The sequence below is a fragment of the Castor canadensis genome, chromosome 2 (genome assembly GCF_047511655.1).
Source record: "Castor canadensis chromosome 2, mCasCan1.hap1v2, whole genome shotgun sequence".
Lineage (NCBI taxonomy): Eukaryota > Metazoa > Chordata > Mammalia > Rodentia > Castoridae > Castor > Castor canadensis.
In genome coordinates, this window is record NC_133387.1 from 189,797,817 (window position 1) to 189,821,721 (window position 23,905).

General features: G+C 40.7%; 1 protein-coding gene across 1 annotated transcript in view; it reads right to left on the reverse strand.

Annotated features, from left to right (window-relative positions):
- Positions 1–216: 216 nt before the first annotated feature.
- The window catches only part of Pou2af2 (POU class 2 homeobox associating factor 2), a 37,167-nt gene continuing 13,478 nt past the window's right edge, over positions 217–23,905 (reverse strand). Inside the window, exons 3-5 of the mRNA XM_074057540.1 lie at positions 4,766–4,808; positions 1,925–2,223; positions 217–612 (exon numbers count right to left, since the gene is read on the reverse strand). Of these exons, the coding sequence (XP_073913641.1) occupies positions 217–612; positions 1,925–2,223; positions 4,766–4,808 (738 nt within the window). The remainder of the gene's footprint in view (positions 613–1,924; positions 2,224–4,765; positions 4,809–23,905) is intronic.

Here is a 23,905-nt window from a genome sequence, read left to right on the forward strand (position 1 = left end):
TGTCTCATTAGAATACCATCCATGATATATTTAATTAACATCATGTTGTATTTCAGTGGTGTTAAGGGGGGGAGATCAGAAATAAATTCCATTGTCCATTAACAAGGGGCACCATTATGGCTTATCTTGAAAATCCAGTTCCAAATGTGGGCACACCTAAACCCATCTGTGGAATCCAACATAAAGAAAAGCACTGAAGTCCTTTGGTTCACCCCCTCAGTAAGCTCTGCGGCATTCATAGGACCCCCAGGCCATACTCCCATCTTCTTTTGTCCAAGGTGAAGGGTCATGAAGAGAAGAGGTGTCTGACCCCTCATCTGGGGAGAGAGGCATGACCTTGGGTGGTAGGTCATTTGATATGGTCATGAAAGGGGTGAAGGGGTATGGAGGTGGAGTGGGATACCCTGGTGTGGGGTGCAGATCCTCCAGGTTGTGCAGTGAGTAGGACTGAGCCCCAGAAAGGGAGGTCCCCCAGCCTGAGCTCTTGTGCTGTGTGGTGCTTCCTGGCTCCAGCTGGGAGAGGCAACCCATGCTGGATGGCAGGGTCTGCAGGGCATCTGCGGGGTCTGGCTGGCTGAGAACATCAGGCACCGTCTGCTCCCAGGAGTCCCTCTGAAGAGAATGCAAGGTCACTGCAGTTAGTCATTAGCTGATGCTCTGTTGATACCGGGTGGCCTATACCCTGGGGTCCTCCCATGGCTGATGCAGCCCACCTACCTCTGGTGTTTGACCCTGTAGGGAAGGTTTTGGTTCCTTTCTGCTCTGAGATGAGATTTCATATATATATATATATATATATATAGTATATATTATCTATGTTTATAATATATGTATATTATATATAGTGATATCTATCTATCTATCTATCTATCATCTATCTATCTAGAGATTCCTTTCTCTGGGAAATAGTAAATGACTGAAATATGAGAAGAATAAGGTGAGTATCATCTGAGTGTTTTACTGTTTACAATAATGTACTATGTCTTGCATTCTTTTCTGAGCCTCACTGTTACTCTGGGTTCTAGAATACCCTTCACCCAAGTAAAGGAAGGACAGCAGCTGGCCCCCTTTTAAAAGTAGTAGACCTCTTATTATGTGAATTTTTGAGTGGACTGACTGGGAGATACCACTTTGCCCTTAGTGAGCAGAGAGTTAGGCTTGCTTGGGGCCATCTCCTCAGTCCTCTTGGAGGGGGCTGGGCTCATTCAGAGCCATGCCATCTGAAACCTCTCTGACTCTAAGCCCCTCTCTCCATTCTTCTGTAAAATGGAGGTTTCATAAATATTTCCTGAGTTATTGCAAGTATTAAGTGAACAAAGGCACATAAATCTTCAAGTCATAGAATAGGTACTCAGTAATGTTAATTCCTTCTCCCACATTTTGTCTACGATTTCACCTTTAAAGATTCATGTCTTTGTAGGAGAAGGCTTTATAGTTACTTATAAGAAGTGTATTACCATCTTTCAGACCACTCTGAACTCCTCTCTTTGGAAGGATTGTGAGAGAACAAGGTTTTATAGGACAGAAATATTGTGAGGAAGAGGAGGGCAGGGGGTAGGAGGGAGGGAAAAGCCACGTACACCTGCTTGAGAGGACTAACTAGCCAGGTCGAGATGAAATTTCAGTGTTCCTTCCCTATGAACACAGGAATAACGATGAATATCTGGCAAAATCAGTAGGATATTAACAAAATAGACGTGAATTCTATCTTGTAGACGTTCTAGTTCAAATCTTCAGACACTATTGCTGTCATGGTTAATAAAGAAGACTCCCTCAGGTGTCCTGGCAGAGCTGGCTGGACCTGCTACCTCTAGGCAGCAAGTCAGACTTAGCCTCAACCTGGTTGCCAAGCCTGGGTTCTGGGCCAGATCCCAAGGAACCCTGACTTTCCACTATTCCCTGGGTGTGGATTAAGCATACTCACAAACACAAAATGAGTGGGATCACCAGGAAAGGGTGGTGGCAGGAGTGGTGGCAGGGGAGAGGCACTGAACAGGGAGCCTGGGGTGGGCGTCAGTGCTGGAGGGCGGTGGTCCCCATAGGGCTCTGCCAAGCAGGACTCCAGCAGTGCACCGTGGCTCTGCCCTGCTGTGGACTCGCAGGGAAAGGGCTTTGTCACGCTGGAGGTGTAGATGTCATTTGAGAATGATTTACTGTTGTGGAAGTCTGAGTCAGATAAGAAAGATCTTCTGACACCATAGTAGCCTGACATGACGGGTGAACCTGTTGTCAAATGAGAAACAAACTTCAGACTTTCCTCCCAGAAAGGTCGGGGCATCCCTGTTGCCACTGAGTCTCTGTGGGGTGAAATGATGTCACCAACGTATGCCTGCCCTCCAACATGAACGAAGAGATAGACAAAGGTCAGGTCTTAAGAAGTGTGAGCTGTTCCTGCATTACTTCTTTTACCTACTACAGCCCAAATATCTGCTATGTTTTCAACTTCACTCTACCTTTAGATGTTGCAATAACTGTTCAACCATTCGCTCAGGCAGCATACACTTATGGTGTGTCTTCTAGATATAGATGGTATGTGCTAGAAAGAGGCTGGGCCTAAAGAGCTAAATCAAAAAATCCCTTGGAATTTACGTTTTATGGAATGAAGCTTAATACACAGGACTGTTTACAAGAGGCTGCTGCTGGGCTTGTCACATGAGGAACTACGTCTCTAGATAAGGTGATACATACACCGCCACCTCCAATCAAAGGCTGGTTGAACTCTGTCTTCTAATTCTTTTGTATAATGACCCTTAACACCATTATATGTGGGCGTTTAACATGGTATCTTGTACCTAGCAGGTGTCAGTAAATGGCTTGCTTTGGGTAATATGGTTGCAGAGAAGCCAGTTTTAAAAGACCACAAAAACTGTTTCCTGGCTTTGATGAGTCTGATGTTATTTGCTGCCCTCTTGTGGCCATGCTGAGTTCCTGGCTCAGCTCACTAGGATACTCCCCAAGTTTAGGAACCCAGTGCCTGGCACACAAAATTATCCTTGGAGGAAAGAAGGAAAAGCTGAAACTGACAAGAGTCTTATTTATGATAAGGCCAGAGAAGTGGTTCCAAAAGAGGAGACGTGTTTGTTAAACACTTTCTGATCCTGTATCTCAGCTGCAGCAGGAAATACATGATCATTTTGAATGTGTTTGGGGGCACACACTCAAGGTCTGTGGTTTAAATATTCCAGCTGGTGGAGGGCATGTTCTACAGCCTACACCTGAGGCCACAAAAGGACTGAACTTGGGAGAAGATGGACCTGCATGTTTCCCTTACCTTTCCCCAGCCACAGAGCTTTGTCCCTGTTCTTCCCTCCCACCCCCACCTACTCTTCGTTGGGCGTGGAAGACAAGCTTATAGAGACCCTTCCCCTTTGTTCTCCCGACTCAGTCATCCATGACTTCACACACTCAGAACTTTGGCTACCCCCTCACTCAATGTGGTATTTTATAACAGGACCATTGCTCTTTCACCTGTCACAACTATCAGTCAATCTGTAAGCTCAGTGGTGGCAGAGCTTCTGCATCATCTGTAAACCCAGAAGTATAATATCATGCTCAACATCACATGAAAATTTATTCATTCAGAAGAAGCCATCAAAATTCCGTATGAAAACCTTAAGCATGATTCTATTCATGCCACTTTCAGCTTAAATTCTTTAACTCCAAACTTCCAATCTGCTCACACATTTGAAGACTGTGGTTAGAATTTTAACTGTGAGCATATTTCCTTGGAAAAAAATTTGTGCAAATGAAAATTGATATAAAAATAAGGTTCTGACCCATGTCATGAATTTATATCCAAAGGAGTGGTTAAGGTTGAGATCAGAATAAGGCATATGTAAACAAGACTTCTAGGCTGTCATATCTATATTTCCAATTTTCAAATAAAAACAACTATGAAGATAAAAATAGCTCCTCTGCACTCTTAAGAATATCATGTTCTCCTTAAAAAGAGGAAGAATAATTTTAGATGGAAAGAGAAGATCCAGAAACTTCCCCCTGTGGAAAAGAGCAGAAACAGCCAAATTCCAATGACAGCAGGTATGATTGGGAGATTCAACAGAGAGATCGTCATATATCTGAGTTCTTTATGACTCTTATCCCTCTCCCTTCTGCAGCTCTGAAGGGTCTAAGGTACTCCTGAGTTTGAGATATGGAAGTGTGTGTGAGATTAAGAATGTCTCTTTCCTATTCCCACAGGACTGTTGAATGAGGCATAAGTATTGAAATGGGTATAGCATGCTGAACTAAGTGTGTTAGTTCACTTAGCGAACTAACGTAGTGATCCAGACAGCACCCAAGAAATAGTAACTCCCAGCCCTGCCCTAAGGTCTCTTTCACTTTCTGTCTGAAGCAGGTGCATCACCTATCAGATCATGGGGACAGATCTTTAAATATTTAAATTGTACCAAGGGCCTAACTGCTATTGCCTTTGCCCCCAAAGCTTCTCTGGGTAGGAGATCACAAGGCTGCCTTCAAGACAATGAATTTTAAGCTCAGGGGTGACTGAATGAGGTCTCCCTTCACTGATTTTTGTACTTAAAATAGCTATTTCAAAGAAGCAAAGATGTGAAAGTGATGTAAGGCTGTTACTGCAAGATGGAAGCATTATTTGGCAGGGGATGTGACTCAGTGGTAGAGCACTTGTCTAGCATGTGTGAGACTCTGGGTTTGATTCCCATCACCAGGGGGGAAAAACACAAGAAAGCTCAAACACTCCATTTAAGCTCAAAACAGAATCACTTGCTCACTGAATGGAAGTACTCACCTGGCATCTGGGTGAATGGAGGCTGGGGGACACTGGTACTGTTCTGGAAGGCAAACAGAATGCAGGTGTTTTCTTTTTTAGTTGTGAGCTTGAATTTAATTAAGACATTTAGAGAGATAAATCAGACATTTATTTTCTGATACTCAGAAATACTACTTGAAGAGTTTGGTTACCTGGGGTCAACTGGGAGTAAAAATTCAAGTACTTTAGAATGAAGTTTTACAAGGGATAGAGAGAAACCAGACTTTGGTATCCTGATAAACATGACAGCAAGTGCTGGCTAGATGAAATAGAAGAATGTATCCTTTGTGTTTCACTGTTTGTGATACTATGCCACCAAATCTATGCTGAGTGGTCATACATGAATGTGTACATGCACGTGTACATATACAAATACACACTTGGCATTTGGCTTCAATGCTGGAGGCCCACTTTGTATGATATCAATGTAGAATAGAAGTGCCATCAAGTGTAGGGACCTTGACTGTGACTTGTCTTTATTGACTAAAATAGGTCATGGTTCCTAATAGAATCACGAATGAAGGTGCAGTCCTCAAAGAACCCACAGTCTAGTGAGCATGGGAAGTTGGGGAATGTGGTAGGTTGAATTATGTCCCACTAAAAGAGAGATTGACGTGTTAATCCCTGGTACCTGTGAATGTAACCTTATTGGAAATAGGATCTTTGAAGATGTGATGACTTAAATTAAGATGAAGTCATACTGCATTGGGATGGATCCTAAATTCCATATGGCTGATGACCCTATAAGAAGAGAAGAGCTCACGAAGACACAGACAGAGGGGAGAAGGCCATGTGGAGACAGAGGCAGAAACTTGAAAGACAGAAGACAGGCTCTCCAGCCAAGGAAGGCCAAAGATGGTGGCAACAACCATCAGAAACCAGAAAGAGGTAAAGAAGGGCTCTTCTCTCGCAGCTTCAGAGGGACCATGCCCTGGCATGCCTATCCTCCAGAAGGATAGGACAAGAAATATTTGTTGCTTTCCAATGGTAGCAATTTGTTACTGCAGCCATAGAAAACAAACATAGAGGGGGTGGGTGTTCCTCAGGATGAAACAGACAGTCACTACAGTGCGAGAAGAGGTGTGGTAGTGGGGAGGATGGGTGACATGGGCAGCTAAACTGGAATTAGGGATGAGATGGGGACTACATTCTGATGCCTACACTGGCCTCTGAAATAAGAGTAGATAGTTGTGTAGTGTCTTAAAGCGCAAATTTTGACTCAAAAATGTCCTGGAGCAAAGTGGAGAATGTAGCTGCCATGGAAGTTAAGAATCCTTGGCTGGTTGTGGTGGCTCACACCTGTAATCCTGCCTACTTGGGAGGTGAAGATTGGGAAGATCGAGGTTCAAAGCCAGCCCAGGGAAAAAGTTAGCAAGACTCATCTCCATCAATAAGCCAGGAGTGGTGGCACACATCTGTCATCCCAGCTATGTGTGAGCCACAGGTGGGAGAATTATGCTCTGGCTTAGGCGAAACTAAGACTCTATCTAAAAAACAGCTAAAGCAAAAAGGGGCTTGGGGAATGGCTCAAGAGGGAGAGCACCTACCTAGTAAGTGCAAGGCCCTGAGTACCACCAAAAAAACCCCAAAACAAAACAAGATAAAGAACAAAACAAAACAAAACAAAACAGAAGAATCCTCAGTGTTCAGTTCTTTGGCCTGAGCTCTTAGCCTTGATGCCTATGGTCCTATAGACTCTCGAGAGTCGGAAGAGGTGTTACACAGTCTCACACAGCCATCCTCTCCATGCTTGAATTCCTTACAGATGACTAACAGCAGATGCATCTTCTACCCATGACAGAGCACTCAGCACCCCTGGGGGACATTTGTTTTTTGGGGAACGCTTGACTATTATAAAGTAGGCTGAAAAGAATCACTTTCCTTGTTCTAATCTCTTTAAATTCATGTAGAATAAGTTGGTCTAATCTCTTTTGTCCATAAAAATAATAACTAACAACAGGATAAAACAGTTATGACAACATGCTGTAATAAAGTTGTCAGCATTACTACTCTTGCTCTTTGCGGTCAATATGAAGTAAAACAAGGTTTGCTTGAATACAAGCTGTGTGGCACTGTGACAGTTGATCTGATAACTGAGAAGAATGCTAAGTGACTCAGGTGCAAATAGTGTATTCAGAGTGGACTCACATCCTGAGCAGACAGAGTGGGACAGCACGAGATTTTAGCTCGTAAACAATTTAAAATTTACTAACTGTTTGTTTCTGGAATGTCCCACTTAATATTTTCAGGCTTCATTTGCCCATGGGAAAAGAAACCATGGATAAGGGTGAGGTGATTACTGTAAGATGATGTATTTTATGTCCCTTCAAATGTATAGCTTTTTTCTCTAAAACATGTTCTGATTTTTTGTGTTTTCTTGTTTAATAAGTGAACACTTTTTTTAGCTCTGAGGATCAAACTCAGGGTCTTGTGCATGCTAGATAAGCACTTGACCACTGAGCTACATTCCCAGCCTTTGGTTTTTTGAGATGGGGGGGGTGTCACTATATAGCTCAAGACTGGCCTTGAACTCGCTATGTAGCCTAGGCTGGCCTCAAACTCAAGATCTTCCTGCCTCTACCTCACGAGTGCTGAGATTACAGATGTATGTCCTCATAACCAGCTGAGGTAACATTTTTTTAATTCATTTTTTCACATGTGCATACATTGTTTGGGTCATTTCTCCCCCCGAGGTAACACTTTAAGTGGCAGAAGGGAACTCTTGAGCTTGCAGTAGTCACAAGTGGGTACAGACCAGGGTCCCTAATGTTTGTGTGATTAAACCACAGATGTGCTTATATCTGGGCACATTTCCCCAAGCTGCCAGGGCCCTGCTGTTCAGTGTTCCCCTCCAGTTTCTGGCTCTGTCTGGCAGGGTCTTTTCTGGTATAGGTGCTGACCACTCTGCCTTTGGACCTCTGCTTCAGCCTCCTTTTCAGCATGAGTAGGATATGGCAGGGGTGGTCGCTGTCCTGGGTGCTGCCTGGGGTAGTCCATTGTTCTCCCTTCTCTGTCTCTGCTTCCCTTAAACAGCTCTGGTCAAGCTGGGGCCAGGATGAAGACTCAGGTGAGTCAAAGAGCTCGTGCTCAATTTGACGCGTGGACCTTTCTGACTTCAGAGCCTGTTTTGTAACTTCTGTAACAGCACTGCCTTCTCCCCTCAACACCAGTCATCAGCTTGCACAGCTCTGCCTCCCGCCTCTGCCCAGGCTTGGGGGAAGCCTGGGCTACGCCACTGTGGCTGGCACAGCTTTTCCACCTTGAACGACTCTGCCCATCGTTCCCATCCATCACCAGCAGTCCTTACCATCTCACACTCTTCCTTCTCCTTCTTCCACCCAGGTTTAATTATTGTCATGAAACGACCAGAATTGCCTCTTCTCAGCCCAACTTTAATATTGGGACGCTCTGCAAAGTCTTCACAATTATAAGTCTAGTTGATTTTATTTGCTATTCAATAAAAAGAAGCCTGTTGTGTTTTTTCTCCTATATAATTTTGCCTTCTACCCGCTGTGGAATATATACACTATTTCCATTCTTTATGGTTATCCATAAAATTTTACCATACAGATTTGACAAAGCCTATAAACAATACCCCACTGAAAGACAAGAACCTAAGGTCATTAACTATTACCACCCTTCTCCTAATCTACATGTCTATGCCATGTTTTTTCTATTTTAGACTTCACAAATTAGATACCATCATCATTATATTAAGTATCATTAATTAAGCATCATTATATTAAGTAGATCTGGGTTAGATTTACTCAGGTATTTTTTTCTTCAGACTTTTTAGATTTGTTTCCTTCTTCTAAAGCAATTAATTCTTCAGAAAATTCTGTAAGTGTAGTTGGGGTGGTAAACTGTTTTAGGTTTTATTTATCTGAAAATATAATTTGTTTTGATCTTGTTCTTGAAAGATAATATTTCTGGGTTTATAATTGTAACTTTACAGTGATTTTTCTCTGGCCCTTAAAGATATTAGTCCACTGTTTTTGGCTACCATGACTAGGTATTAAGAAGTATGATATTCAGATTTTGGTACTCTTGAGAGTCCTTGAACCAATTCCCTCAAAGATATTGAGGGACAGCTATATTTATTTTTACTTTTAAGTCTTAAGTATTTCTTCAAATACTGATGAAATATTATTAAATGCATTTCCTATATCAAAAAAGTCTGCTATTAATCTTAGATATTTTTGTGACAATCTTTCTTTGCTTTCTGACTGCTTTTCATATACTTCCTTTGTCTTTATAGGTTCAAGGTCAGCTCACTTTATCTAGAGGTAGATTTAGGTCTTCTTTTTAAATCTATCCTGCTTAGTATAGGACGTGCTTCATGTGTCTAGGGAATCCATGTCTTCCATAAATTCTAGAAAATTTCCAACCAATATCTCCTCAAATACAACTTTATCTCTTTTGTCCCTATTCTGTTGTTCTGAGACTGTTTAGACATATTCAGACCTTTGGCTTTTTCCTTTCTCTATATCCCTGATTCATGTTCTTTATGTTAGGTTTCTTCAGATCTACATTGAATTCATGAAATCTTTTTTAATTGTAGAAGTTAGTTTGCTGTTTAACTCATATGTTGAGTGATTTTATATTTCTATTTTTGTCTGCTTGTTAATTTTTGATGGACTCTTATTAAATGTTCATTATTTAGGTTACTGTATATCGTCCTGGGAATTTAAGTTTACTGCTTATGCTGACTCATTCACAGTGGTTTTTTTTTTTTGTTGTTTTGTTTTGCATTGGTGATCTTTGATTGAGACTCAGGTAGTACAAGAACTTTTATTTTTCCACAATTATCAATATTTTCCAGCAGAAAGTTAAATTGTAATAGAAGTAACTCATAAGCAATAACTTGAAGTATTTCATAGATACACTTAGACATCATCATGGCCAAATATATAATAGGTATTGCCTTATTCAATTTTCACAGCAGCCCCTAACGATGAGGTGAAGCACTAAGAACATATCCACCTTCCCCTCTAGGACGGGGTGGATTGGGGAGTGGGTCAAACAAGCACCTCTTTGATTTTGAAGGCTGTTTCTGAATCAAAACTATGTTCCAAGAATTTTAAGAACTCGCAAATAAAAGTAGAAAAACATCATCATTTCAGAAAAATGTAGTATAAAGTAGACTTAGGGACATTCAGCGATATCATATAATTATATCAAAGGTCACAGAAAGTCAGCTAGGTTTGGATACTCCCCTGTCACCTGATGTGTACATGTGTGTGGTGTGCACGTGACCTTCATCTTTCAAGTGATATTCTATTTGGGGACAAGTCAACTTTATTGAGGCATAATTTACATATAATAAAATTCACAAATTTTAAGCACAAAACTTGATGAATTTTGACAAATTTTGATGAATCCTTGTGAGCTGGCTTTATGATCACAATATAAAAAGTTTTCACCAAATCAGTTAGTTTGCAGTTTTAGTTGGTGCTGACCCTTCTGTGGTGGCCTGCTAAATAGTTAGATGGATCGAAATAACAATCAATGACACTGTGCCTCTTCAGTTCATGTTACAGAACATAGAGCGTTCTGAAGGCCCTACGTGGGTCTGGAAAAGATTTCACAGGACAGATTTCAGGGCATGCTCTTCCTTCTTTGTCAGATTCCTGGATTTCATAGAGTGGAGAGAGTAGCCTAAGTCAGGAGTTGTTAGCCCACGAATAAGCTATCATTCCTCATGAGAAATCCTTGTTCAATGTATCTATTCACACAGTTGCCTCTTACCCCACCAACCCGCCAGAAACAGTACTGAAATTAATATTGAAGAGCCCCTAGCTTTTGACCACGAAAGATGGTATATAATTTTTATTTTGCATACTGCAAACAACAAGATCCTGCACTGCCAGGTACCCAAATTTAGAGGTTTATATTTGAATGAAATTTGCCAGTCTGCAACTTCCTGTAGCTAGCCCAGCAGCCTCACAGCTGCCCCAAAGCCCCTCCATGAAAATGAGTTAATTTGAACTAATAGGTCACCAAGGTAGTAAAGTGATAAGATTAGGAGTTTCCTTTGAATACATTTATTGTCATTTTTATGACCCTATAATATTTTAGGTGCCAACATAGTCCAAGGAATGTATTGAAATGTGCTAAGGTACTAAGGTATCTTAGTATCTAACATATTTTATAGTATTGAATAATTTTATCTTTAAATTTGAGTTATTATATAGTTTAGAAAGTGCCTCTTTACACTTAAAGATACTGTGACTAATGCTTAAATCATAATAATCATAGCCATTTCTGAATAGGCAGTATCTCTCTTCAATGAATTCACAGTATTTCATACATTTAATTTCTCGTTATGTTTAAGAGGCAGGTACAGCTGATGATGTTATATTGAATATTCTAACACCACACCTTAATATCTGAATTTAGACCTACCACAGGCTGTATGATTCTCCTTCAGCTTTGGAATAAATGTAAAGTTATGCCATATGGTACTCCTGCTAGGTTGGAACACTTTTGTCTCCCAGATAAAATGGGCATAGAGAATTAGATACCTCAGTTAATGGATAAAAGTGTAGTAGAAACAGGGGCATTCTGACTGGTGTCAAATCTCTTTTTTGGATGGTTCCGGGGTTTGAATTTAGGGACTTAGCTTGCTAGGCAGGCATTCTACTACTTGAGCCATGCCCCCAGCCCTTTTTGTTCTGTTTTTTTCAGATAGGGTCTTGTGGTTTTTTGTCCTAGGGTTGGTTTTGGACCTTGACCCTCCTACCTATGCCTCCCAAATAGCTGAGATTCAGGCATGTGCCACCACAGCTGGCTTATTTGTTGGGACCTTGCTAACTTTTTGCCCAAGCTGGCCTCAAACCTGACCCTCTCAATCTCTGCCTCTGAGTATCTGGGATTACAGTGTGTGTCACCATGCCTGACCCTTGGTATCAAATCTCATAGGGTACCTCAACTATCTCAAACATTTCTAGTAAATCTTATTACCATGGCAAAGTTTGAAACAGGTTTGACTATGAATGACTTCAGTTACATATGTAATCATAAATAAGGAAAATATTCCACAGTGAATAGGAATTACAGATATGAGCAAGCTACCACGGGCCAGGTACTTTAGAAAATGTCACCTTAGTAGAAAGTAGGAATTCTTCCTCAGTTTTACGAAAGAGCTCATTAATGGGAAGTTAAGTAACAGGCCCAACACCATCTATTTAGTAAATTATAGAACTCGGATTGAGATGCAAGACTCCCAAGTTTATTCTCCTTTCACTTCGTAAGCCACCACAAGCGAGTTCTGTGCACCAGTCTCTCAGTTGAACCCCAGAGATTTTTCTGGCAACCCCTGATATGGAAGGCACATGCTTGAAAAAAAAAAGTTCAATCAATAGCTCAAATTAAGACCTACTTAGGAAGATGAGCCAGCTATGGTAGATTAAACATGGCCACAATTTCTCTACAGCTCTTCCCATCAGGGAGCAGAGTGTACCTCTCTAACCCTGAGTTTAGAATGTCTTTGCAACTTGCTTGGACCAACAGAAAATGGTTGAAATGCTATGTAAGTTTCATAGCCTAGGGGAATTTGTAGCTTTCACCTTCACCTGCTACCCTTTAACCCTGCCCCCACCCCCCCATGGGTCTAGCCTCATGAAGGATGAGAGAACTCGTGGAAGTGAAGCCCCAGGCACTGCTGATGACAGCCAGCAGCACCAACTCTCACACAGATGGGAGAGGTGGTTCTAGATGGTCCAGCCTGCCTGAGATGCCAGCTAAATGCAACCACATGAGGAAGTATGGGGAAAGCAGCAACTTCCAGCCACCATGCAAACCTGTAAGACATAATTATCATTGTTTTTAACTACTAAGGTTTAGGTGGTTTCTTATGCAGCAGTAAGTATCAGACACAGACATGTGTGGGGAAAAGTAGCTCATGATACAGGACAGAATGTACAGACTCCAGGTGTGTGGTCCATGCTGTACACACCGGAAGTCTGATAAGGGGAAATCATTGTGTGATCATTTGAATTAGATGCTGAAGGCTGAGAGGAGGCAGAGAGAAGAAAGGAAGTCTCAGGTGTGAGGAATCTTGTGAAAGAAACAAAACACGGGGAAGGGAAAGCCCAATATTTTTTTCAAGGAATAACAAGCAAGTTGGTTTGTTGGCAGCAGAGGTTTCATTTGGTTGATTAAAGAATAATATACTGTGTGCCTACTGTGTGTCAGGATTTTAGTAATTTCCAGAAACATAAAGAGGAACAAAGCATGGATTCTGTTCTTAGACAGTACATAGCTTCATAGGGAAATAATAGTACAAATGTATTTTTAATTAGTGCAATAATTAAGAGTTGAGGTTGGGCAGGGGGACAAGCATTTCCTGATACCTACATCCTGTCAGACTGTGTCAGGCACTGTGTGTGTCTCTCAGCATCCAGGGTGACAACTAATATTTACATGCATGTACATTGGCTTGTGCTAAATGATTTACATGAATTGCTTATCAAATCCTCACCATTAATCAGTGAGATAGATGACTACGCTGTTATCCTTAGGCTATGACTGGAAAGCTAATAGATACTGTAAAGGAGTTGTCCAAGATCACAAAGGCAGAAAAGGACATAACCTGGATTGTAACCTAGATCTACTCTAAGCAGGACTGGGTACAGGTAGTGGGTGGGGGCAAAGAAAAGGTAGCAGTGGGGGTGATTTATTGTCTTGGGAGAAAATGATTGAACCCACCATAATGAAGGTGATATTTGAGGCCAGTTTTGAAGAATGAAAGATCAGTAGGTAGAGAGGATGAGGGTGTTGCATTGTGGGGAAAACCAAAGGCTCAGAGGTATGGAATGGCATGCCACAGACTGGAACATGTGAGCAGGAAGTGCAAAGGTGGGAGGAAGGCTCGGGAGCCAGGTTATAAAGGGACTTTTGAGCCAGGCTAAGCTGCTTGGACTTTGCCCTTTGGCCAGCAATGTTCTTCAGCAGTTTCTTAGTGTAGACGTGGGGAAAGTGGTGTTCTGGGAATCTGAATCTGATGCTGAAATGATGGGCCTGGAATGTTGGTGAGGTGAGTGTAAGCGCTGTTATAGTCAAATAGAGACCCTGTAGGGAGCATCTGGCAGGACTGCAGGAGGCCAGCAGGTGACATTTTCTATTCATCTCTAGTTAGCATCTTTTTAGAGGATGCTTTGAAGTTAGCTACTACCCTAACACTTAATCTTAACTCATGAGTAATCCACATCTAAACATCAACTAAGTTTGGCCCAGGGAGATTTTCACAGCAAATTGAACAAAATAAAGGCCCAGACCTAAGAGCTAGACAGAGCAAGTTAGAAATTTCAAACAGAAATTCTCTATCAATTAGACCAGGAACTAGTAGAAATTACACCTTGTGTCTTTTAACAAGACAATGACCCCCAGACCTAGGAAATCACCCCAGGGGCCAAAGGGACCCAAAACTAAGAGTTTCTCAGTAAATATTCCAACTTTAAAACCTGACCCATCATTCTCTCCCCTGAGGTGTATTCCTTTCCTAATAAACTTTACTATTGTTTTTACTACATCTTTTGCATCTTGCTTGAATTCTTTTCCTGCCAGACACAAGAACCAGGGTAATTATCACCGCTAATTTCCCCAGTAACAGCAGGGACTATGTTTTTTTGTTTTTTTTTTTTTTGGCATTCTTTTCTACATATTTATTTTATTTTATTTTTTTATTGTCATGAGCAATCTTGTGGCTAAATTGCCACATAGTTCTTTTTTTTTTAAATTATTTTATTATTCATATGTGCATACAAGGCTTGGGTCATTTCTCCCCACTGCCCCCACCCCCTCCCTTACCACCCCCTCCCTCTCCCCCACACCCCCTCAATACCCAGCAGAAACTATTTTGCCCTTATTTCTAATTTTGTTGAAGAGAGAGAGTATAAGCAATAATAGGAAGGAACAAGGGTTTTTGCTGGTTGAGATAAGGATATACAGGGAGTTGACTCACATTAATTTCCTGTGTGTGTGTGTTACCTTCTAGGTTAATTCTTTTTGATCTAACCTTTTCTCTAGTTCCTGGTCCCCTTCTCCTATTGGCCTCAGCTGCTTTTAAGGTATAGCAGGGACTATGTTATTGATGAAAGAGGATTAAGTGATTTACTTAAGGCCCTCAAATGTATAGAGGCAAAGTGAAGACTAAAACCCAGGTTTCATTACTCTCCAAGGGAAGGGAGTTTACCATGAAAACATTAATTTATGCATTTTTATACCAGTACATGTAATTATCTAACATAAATTTTGATATTCATTAACTTGTTGATGCTGTAACTTAATTTCTTTCTGCTAAAATGTCACCCCAAACAGCTGGAATTGAAGTTGAACATAGTGGCCCCTGGGATGTAGAATAAGCAAGTAGGCACCAACTAGGGGAGACTTTCATAGACTTCGACTTTTCACTTTATGCTCTTTGGTTCTGTTTGGAAATTTTATAATGAATTTATTTTGTCATTAAAGTCGTTAGTTAAAATAAAGCAACTAATAAAAATTAATTAATGGACATTAGGTTCTATCTTTATTGTTAATCTCAATTTTGTTTTAAACTATGATTCCAAGTGCCTTAAATGTCTGGGATCTGAACTATCTTATGTCTTTTTGGAATGAGCACACGGTCACAGAATTTCAACTTTCTGACAGATCCTGAAATTTTTACTGTTCAAACTTCTCCTGCTCGGCACAAAATTGTGTCCAGGCTTCTTCTGTGAAGAGAGCAATTGCAGGTTGCCTACGTTACAAAATGACACAATTTTTTTTTTACTCCTGGATCTTGGTGTGCCTTTGGAATGTTGTTTGAGTTGCTTCGGCCAGAACAGAGTCTACAGAACTTCAGCTCTGCCAGGTGGACTTGCCGTGCTTGTTTTGCTGCAAAACCTGATTATTTTCACAAGCTGTGAGAAAGATTTCACCACTAGGAATGATTTTAATTTTCATGACATTAAAAAAAAACTACAGAACCAATAGAACAGCTGAAAAAATAAGTTCCTTGCAAAAGGTTTGCTTTGATTATTATTTTAAAAATTTCTGCAATTGTGAAGGAGCAGGTGGTTGGGTGGGGAATGTGGAAAGCTCTGGAAATGTGGTTCAGTTCTTTAAACAAGGCAGGCCAGTGGGCTAATTAAAGTCAGACAATGAACCTTTTAGGAAGCCTCAAAAAATAAAGCATTCATTCAAATGAAGGCCAAGAATATAGTATGTATCACTGTATTCAAACAATGGCATTTTGAGTTTACAAGGCATTGTCTGCTCAGAAAATACTGTTTTTCTTTTTGGATTATTTCTGGGCTCATGAAGGGGATTAGGTAGCAATGTTAACAAGCAATATGCAAAATGCCTTGAGAATGAGCAAAGGTGTGGGGGAAACCCTCCAGATTAACCTTGAAAAATTACAGGTCATAAGAAATGAGTTCTTCTGGTGACAATTCAGAGTAAAATCAGTAAGGTCAAATGAGATGTATTCATTACAGAGAAATTGTGATTTTCCTAAGAGCTGTAGTAAATCAGAACTTCTTAAAATATAAGGAAAAAGATAATACTGGGGAAATAAAAATATAAGACAGGTTAAGAAAAATGAACAGATAGGAAAGCAAGAAAACACCTATCAGCTACATGATGACCATTTTTTTGTCATCATGTGCCCAGGTAAGCAGGACAATCTTACTGAAGCCAGAACAGATTGTGGGGTGGGTTCAGTTTCTGAGAGTTGAAGAGATGGAAAATAACTTTTATGACAAATTTTAGGAAATCAGAGAAGAGCACAAGCATTTCCTTTAATACCCATTGTGCTCACATTTTTTCCCCCTCTCCAGTGTCTGCAAAGCCTGGGGTGCCTCAGTTCAAAGCTTGCCCTTTGTCCTCTGAATCTATATACCATCCATGCACCTCTGTGATCTTAGATCTGACAATACAGTCCTAACTTTGATTTCTTCTTTGAGTTTATGTGTGGCTAACTCCCTAGTTTTAAGGCATGGGTAATCAGTTGTGAACTTAAGTTCACTCTGCTGCTGCTGTTTCTTTCATTGTTGGTTAACACAACCATTAGAATGGCAAATTAGGGCCATGCATAAACTGTCCAAGTTTTAGCAGGTTTTGGGGGAGTTTATCTTGATTAGAATTAGACTTCTATATTTGGAAAGGGTTCTACCTGTCTTCAGCATGGAGTATTAGGAAGTGAGAGTATTGGTGGTTCCCTCTCTACCCCGATCTTCCTCCATACTTCTATAAAAAAATGAAGGCAGAAGGAAATTACTCTCCTCTTTCCCTAGTAGTTATTATATTTATTAAGAATATGAGGGAGGTACTTTCATGTCTATAACCATGAAAGAATTCTGAACACCATGGGGGTTAGGAGAGCATCAAAAGGATGGGTCATTAGAGATAGTAGGTCAACTGAGCTAGGAAACTCTAGGTTTACTGGGTCCAGGAATCTTCCCAGCCCTCAGGTGGGAACTGACATGGTCCCTGCCTTTGCCAGTGGACTAAATGGGTGTTTGACCTCAAGGTCCAAGAATGAGCCACAGGACACCAGCCTCTTAGATCAGAGTGGCAGTCACACTTCATCACAGGACATTGCATAGGCAAAGAAGAAAAGCTCAGGAAGAAATGGTAGTGTGAGTCTGGACCTAGAGATTTACAGAAGAGTAGAAAAGAGGCTTCTGTAACCTCCGTGGTGTGCTTTGACTCTGGATTAGGAGATGTTATCCAGAGAGGGGAGAGCCATGAAGAGACCCACTATAGCAGGTGTCCAGAAGGGGTGGGAATGATGAAGAAAGATTAAATTCTAGCAACAGGTTCTAGGGTAGAACTAAAGAGTTTTAGAAGGAAATGAGAAAGTGGTTGGCTCTAGATTCTTCTAAGATGTTCAGGAATCTAGGAAATGAGCCCCCTGGTTCTGGCTTGGGCTGAGTGTGGCATTCCCTAGCAGCCTACAGGTAGCGGAGTACACATGTGGCTGGTGGGGAGTAAAAGGTGTAATTGGAGCCCAACATCATGTGTAAGAGCTGAAGGGCGATATGAGGGCTGAGCAAGAAGGAATGAGGTAATTGCTCCAAAGTGTGTCTTTCCTTGCTGTGGAAATCTCTATTTAAGGATGCAACATGCCATGTAAAAGAAAGACTTAAGAGTTCCACAAACTTGGGTCTTAATCTAAACTCCACTGTTTTCTAGCTTTTATTTTCCTCATCGTATTTCCTCTTGAGGCTATTGTGCTCTTGTTGATAAATGAAATATATTTTAAAGTATAGAAATGAAGATATTTGTAAAGACCTTATTTCAGAGTTCGGCAGTGACAGCTGTTATTATCATTATTAATTTCTTGTTTATCCTAGAGAGAACTGATGGAACATGAGGAGACTCAGGTCTAAAGTTCACTTCAACTCTACCACCAATGCTAGTCTTTGGCTAGATAATAAAGTTAGTTTCAGGACACTTGTGGGTCACATAATTGTCCTTGTGATTTATGGGATTTTTTTGGTTCTCTATTTCCTTGCAAACTCAATTTGCAAAACTTTAGTTGAACTAGAGGAAAAAGGAATTATCTTTCTCAGATAAATAAAGAGGAGGTTCAGCTTGGCCTTGGAGGTTGGTGGTTGGGATGCCCATAGGTAGAACATTCTTGAGGTTGAAAGAAATGTATTGGGGGCTGGGCATGGTGGTTCATGTCTACAAACTCAGCTACTTGGGAGGTGGAGGTCTGAGGGACTGCAGTCTGCCTGGGCAAAAGCATGAGACCCTATCTAAAGCCAAACTGAAGCAAAAAGGACTTGAATGTGGCTCAAGTGGTAGAGTATTTGTCTAGCAAGCTCAAGGTCCTGAGTTCAAGCCCTAGTACTGACCCCCCAAAATCTACTGGATCAAAAGTAGAGACTGTGTACCCAGTGGGGGGAAAGGGGACACATCACAACAGTAAGAACCCTCTCATGGGCACCACTCATGAGATCCTTTCACACTGAGGGAATGTAGACTTCAGAAAGTCACAGGACTTCTGGGGACATGGCTCAAGTGGTAGAGCACCTGCCTAGCAAGTATGAAGCCCTGAGTTCAGACCCCAGCACTAACTCCCCCCTACAAAAAAGAAAGCCATGTGACTTTTTAGGTCAGGAAGTTGGCAGCGAATCCTGATCAAAATACAAGGACTTTTACTTCTACTACTTAAAGCTGGATTTTTCATAAAATGATAGCTTATGATGGATAAGTATAACTCCTGATTTGTTATCCAAGGCTAGCTAAGTCTTTGGGTATTTAGGACTGTACAATGGGAGCAGTTGAACTTATATTAATGAAATGCACCTTGTTGAAATTCAACTCTAGCCATCTTGACCTACAAGGATGGATTTCTGAGTCAGTATAAAATCAAGGTTTCTCTTCCCATGTTTGTTGCAGCATTGTGCATGACAGCCAATTCAGGGTAGCAACTGAGATATCCATTGGTGGGTGAGTGGGTAACAGTGTGGTACATATAAACAATGGAATATTATTCAGCCATAAAAAGAAGGAAGTCCTGTTGTTTGTGGCAACATGGATGGAACTGGAGGATGTTATGTTAAATGAATGAAGTTGTTAAAATATAAAGAAAAACACTGCATGTTCTTGTTCATGTCTGAAAATGAAAGAAGTTGATCTCTCAGAAAGTGAGAATAGGACAGTGGTTACCAGAGGCTGGGGAGGCTCAGTAGGGGAAAGGAGGAGTGGAGAGAGGATGGTTAAATAGGTACAGAGGCACAGCTAGATAGGAGGAATAAATCCCAGTTTCTATAGCACATAGCATAGAATGACTATGTTTGACAACAATTCACTGTGTACTTCAAAGTACTAATAAAGAGAAATTTGAATATTCCCAATGCAAAGAAGTGATTGTACACATGTATTGAAATATCACAGCATACCTCATGAATATGTATATGTCAATTAAAAGTTAAAAAAATCCAAAACAACAAAAAATTAAGGTCGCTAGCTCTTGTTTCTCATCCACTCAGACCTACAAAGTTACCCTGTGACTTCTCTAAGGGTCTGACATACTTAGATTATAATAGAATTTGCAGTAATGAGGATGGGATAGCTGACTCCCCATAACCTAGCACATGTTCCCTTCAGCCTGGCACACCTTTGCTGTGATACTTATCAAGTGCTGTCTTGTGTCCGGTACCATAAAAACCATAAAAGCCGCTGAACACTCACAACATGCCATGTGTTGTACCAGGTGCTTTGCAGAAATTGCCGTTTCACTCGAATGGCACCTTTAGCAGTGGGTATCACTGTCCCCATTTACATAGGAGGAAACTGAGATCTAGAGAAATTAGATCCCTTTCTCACTCTGCTAGAGTCAGAACCTCAGTCAACCCAGTTCTGAAATGCAAGTTCCTAACCATTTTGCCACCCTGCCCTTCTTCTGGCTCTGAAGTTCCAAAAGGGAAAAAGAGAAATAGCAAGACTTTGTCAATTGGAGGAGCTTTAAGAAAACAAGCAGTCACAGTGCAATATAATAAGTATTGTACAGAAAAAATATGTGGGAGCCTAGAGGAGTGTCTGGGGGACCTTATCAGGCAAACCAAGCCTAACACTGAATTTTGAAGGACTGTGTACCAGGCAGGCCACCTAACCTCTGCTTCTTCTCCACTCTGCAGATAGAGGTGGCTCAATCACCGAATGTGGCAGACAGAGCCCTCCTTTCCCCTGGATTTTGCCCTGCTCATGGCTCACTTTAGTTGTCAACTTCCTTTTAAGCTTAGCTCAAGGCACCCCACCCTGTCCACATTTTGGTTACTGTCCTCTGAATCTTCATGGTGATTGCTGATGGTCACTATGTAGTGAAACCATCTTGGTGTTTAATCATTTATTTTATGTGTAATTCCTTCCTCCACAACGGAGCATATTGCTTTGAATCCCAGCCAGCATCATTCCTTGAACACAATAAGTATTTAATAGTAATGACATTGACTGAGCACCTATTATGCACCAAGTCCCTGGTGAATATTAAATTTAACCTTTATTATAAACTTGCAAGGCTAGGTAACTTTGTCATCAGCACACAGTTGGTAGATGGCAGAGCAGGAATTCGAATTTAGATCAGCTGGATTCAGAACCACAACTTTTCACCATGCTATGCATGGTGAAGATAAACTTCAGTTAATTAAGTCCTGGAGGTTCCCAGCGGAGAGCAAGCCAAAACATTAGCTACAGGTTAGTTCTCAGAGAGTCAGATCTATTTTCCATTCTAAACAGTGAGATGGGATATGTGAAATACAACAAAAATTAAGATGATAAAGGGATAAGATAAACTTTTAAAATTTGAGTCTCAAAAGTGAATACTGAAAGTTGGGTGTGATCCCAGCACTCGGGGAGGCTGAGGCAGAAAGATCACAAGTTCAAGACCATTCTGGCCCTTAGAGTGTGACCCTGTCTCAAAAACAAAACCCAAACAAAAAAAACCCCAGGGTGGTATAGCTCAGTGATAGAGCACTTGCTTAGCAGGGGTGAGGTCCTGAGTTCAAGCCCCAGCACCACAACAACAAAGAACTGAGTTTGAAGGGTACAAGTAGCATATAGATAAGATGGAGTCTACAGATCCGTTGTACAGTATAAGGGCCCTCGTCCATAAAATTATGCTATGTTAGGGGTCTTTGTTTAATAAATACCTTTTAGCTGCTCTTGTCCCCAAAAAACTACATGAGATGACATATGTTGAATTGCTGATGACCACTATTTCACTATCTATATGTATTCCATAGCATTGTATTGTAAACATCAAATATACACGATCAACTTTAGTTAAAAGAACGAATACTGAGAGGAGAGAAATCTCAAATGTCTCAACCGCTTGTCAGTCAGTCTGCTTTGGTTGACCAGGACCCTGACACTCAGAAAGGAGAAAGGAATCGCCCAAAGTCCCAATGAGGGCTTCAGAGAGACTAAGATAGAGCGTTTCTCTTTGGGGTAGGAGACATGTCTTGAGTTTGTTTTCCAGAGTTTCAAGGTAGTCAAGGAAACTTTGAGATGACATCATAGAGTTTCCAACTGTGTATTTTTTCCCCCTGATACTTTACAAGAAATCCAAATGCAAATCACAGATCTGGACATCACAGTGTTTACATTGTGTGGTAAATGAGGAGTACACGTGACTGGCAGAGAAAGCAGCAGCTGCATATGTAACTAAACAAACCTCCAACCAGCAGCCCCAAGGAAGGAGTTACTAGGAACTGGGCTCGCCAGTGCACATCTGTTCTGCAGTTAGAGTTTGCCAGGCTCTCAGCGAAGATCAAACACTTGCAATGACTCCGTACCATAAAGACGCTATATGGCACCCATTCACCTTCTGTTCCTTCAGATTTTTTCTTCAAACACAGACCCTTGTCATGCTTCCTTCAGCTACTTACGATGTTTTCACTCCAAAAATAATTAGAACAAATTATTAACCAAGAATGCCAGCTGACAATATGGCCTTATCTGATGTGTCCTTGACATAGAGATTTAAGCAGCTGATTTGAATGCAAGGATTTAGGAAAACGTAGAAACAGAAAATGGCTGTAAGTTATTGAGATTTGAGAAACTAACACTTGAGGTTGGTATGAAAGAATCATGTCATGTGGAACTAAATCTTACTCTGAATTTGTATAAGATGCATAATTCAAGGCTGTATAATCTAGATAAATTCTCTACCTGGAACATTTTTTCTCAACATTTTCCTCAGTTTAAGCTTTCAAAAACAGAACCAAAAATCTTTAGTTATATTTCTTCATGTTTACATAAAATATCAAGGAATTTTTGCTTAATTTTTTCTATTGTTACTGACTGTAGCTTTCTCTCTCTCTCTCTCTCTCTCTTTTTTTTTTTTTTTGCAGTACTGGGGTTTGAACTCAGAGCCTCATTCTTACCTATCAATTAAGCCATGCTTCTAATTCTTTTTCCTTTAGGTTATTTTTCAGATAGAGGCTGGTGCTTTTTGTCTGGGGCCAGTGTTCCTCCTACCTATGCCTCCCACATAGCTGGGATTACAGGTATATACCACTGTGCCCAGCTTGTTTGTCAGGATGGCATCTCACTAACTTTCACAAGATTGGCCTCAAACTGTGATTCTTCTGACCTCTGCCTCCTGAGTAGCTAGGTTTACAGTTGTGAGCTACTGCACTCAGTCTGACTGTAGCATTTTGATGAGTGAGCAGAGCAGGAAAGTTGTTATGATGTCCATAAATCAATAACATAGGTTGGTCACCAAACCCTTGTTCCAGGCTCATGCTTAGTCTTCCATGTTTAGTATCCCCCCACTCTCCCACACAATTTTAATTCAAAGTGATTTCTATTTCCTACTGAGCAAGTTTTAAAAATTCCCTTCCTTATGCCAGCTGCTGTATATTCAGTGATTTAAATGGATCTTTATGATTGCTTAACAAAAACTTCATTTGAAAGCTACATAGCCTGAAAATTGTTCACTGCATTTTTCAAAATAAAACTGAAAAATTGTGACTATTACATTTATCACTTTTTTCTATAGATAACAAGGTTTATAGAATTAAATGTTGCCACTTAAAAAATTCAACAATTAGCTTTTATGGAAGTCAATTTAAATAGTACAATTAAAAAAAATGCAACAATCAGAAATCTAATAATATAATTTTTGGTATAGAGGTTAGTGAGTGTGGAGGATCTTGTAATGTAGTAAAGAGTAAGTAACACAGAAAAGCTTGAGAAAGCAAAAGGAAGATCCATGGCTTAAAAGTGGGCGTGCACAGCAGTAGTTGTAAAGGCACAGAATTACGCTTAAATGGAGAGCAGTGGTTTTAATTTCCAGCATTTGGTGAAAAAATCTCTTTCGATGCAAGAATTGTGTTTCTATGTTTTTTAAAGAATTGTTATTACAAAGATTTGAAAGATATTTCATAGTATCAAAACACATGTTCTTGAGGGGCACTGTGGTAGAAATGGAACAACTCAGTTTGTGTAAAACATCAGTGTTGACACAAACAGAACAGTGATTTGGACATCAGATGGTTACTTCCTAAAGCGTGCTTGTCCAATACATGGTTTTTATCGTGTATGTTTCCTAGGACTGCTGAAACACAGTACCACAACAAGGTGGTTTAAAACCATCAAAATGTATCCCCTCCTCTGGGCATA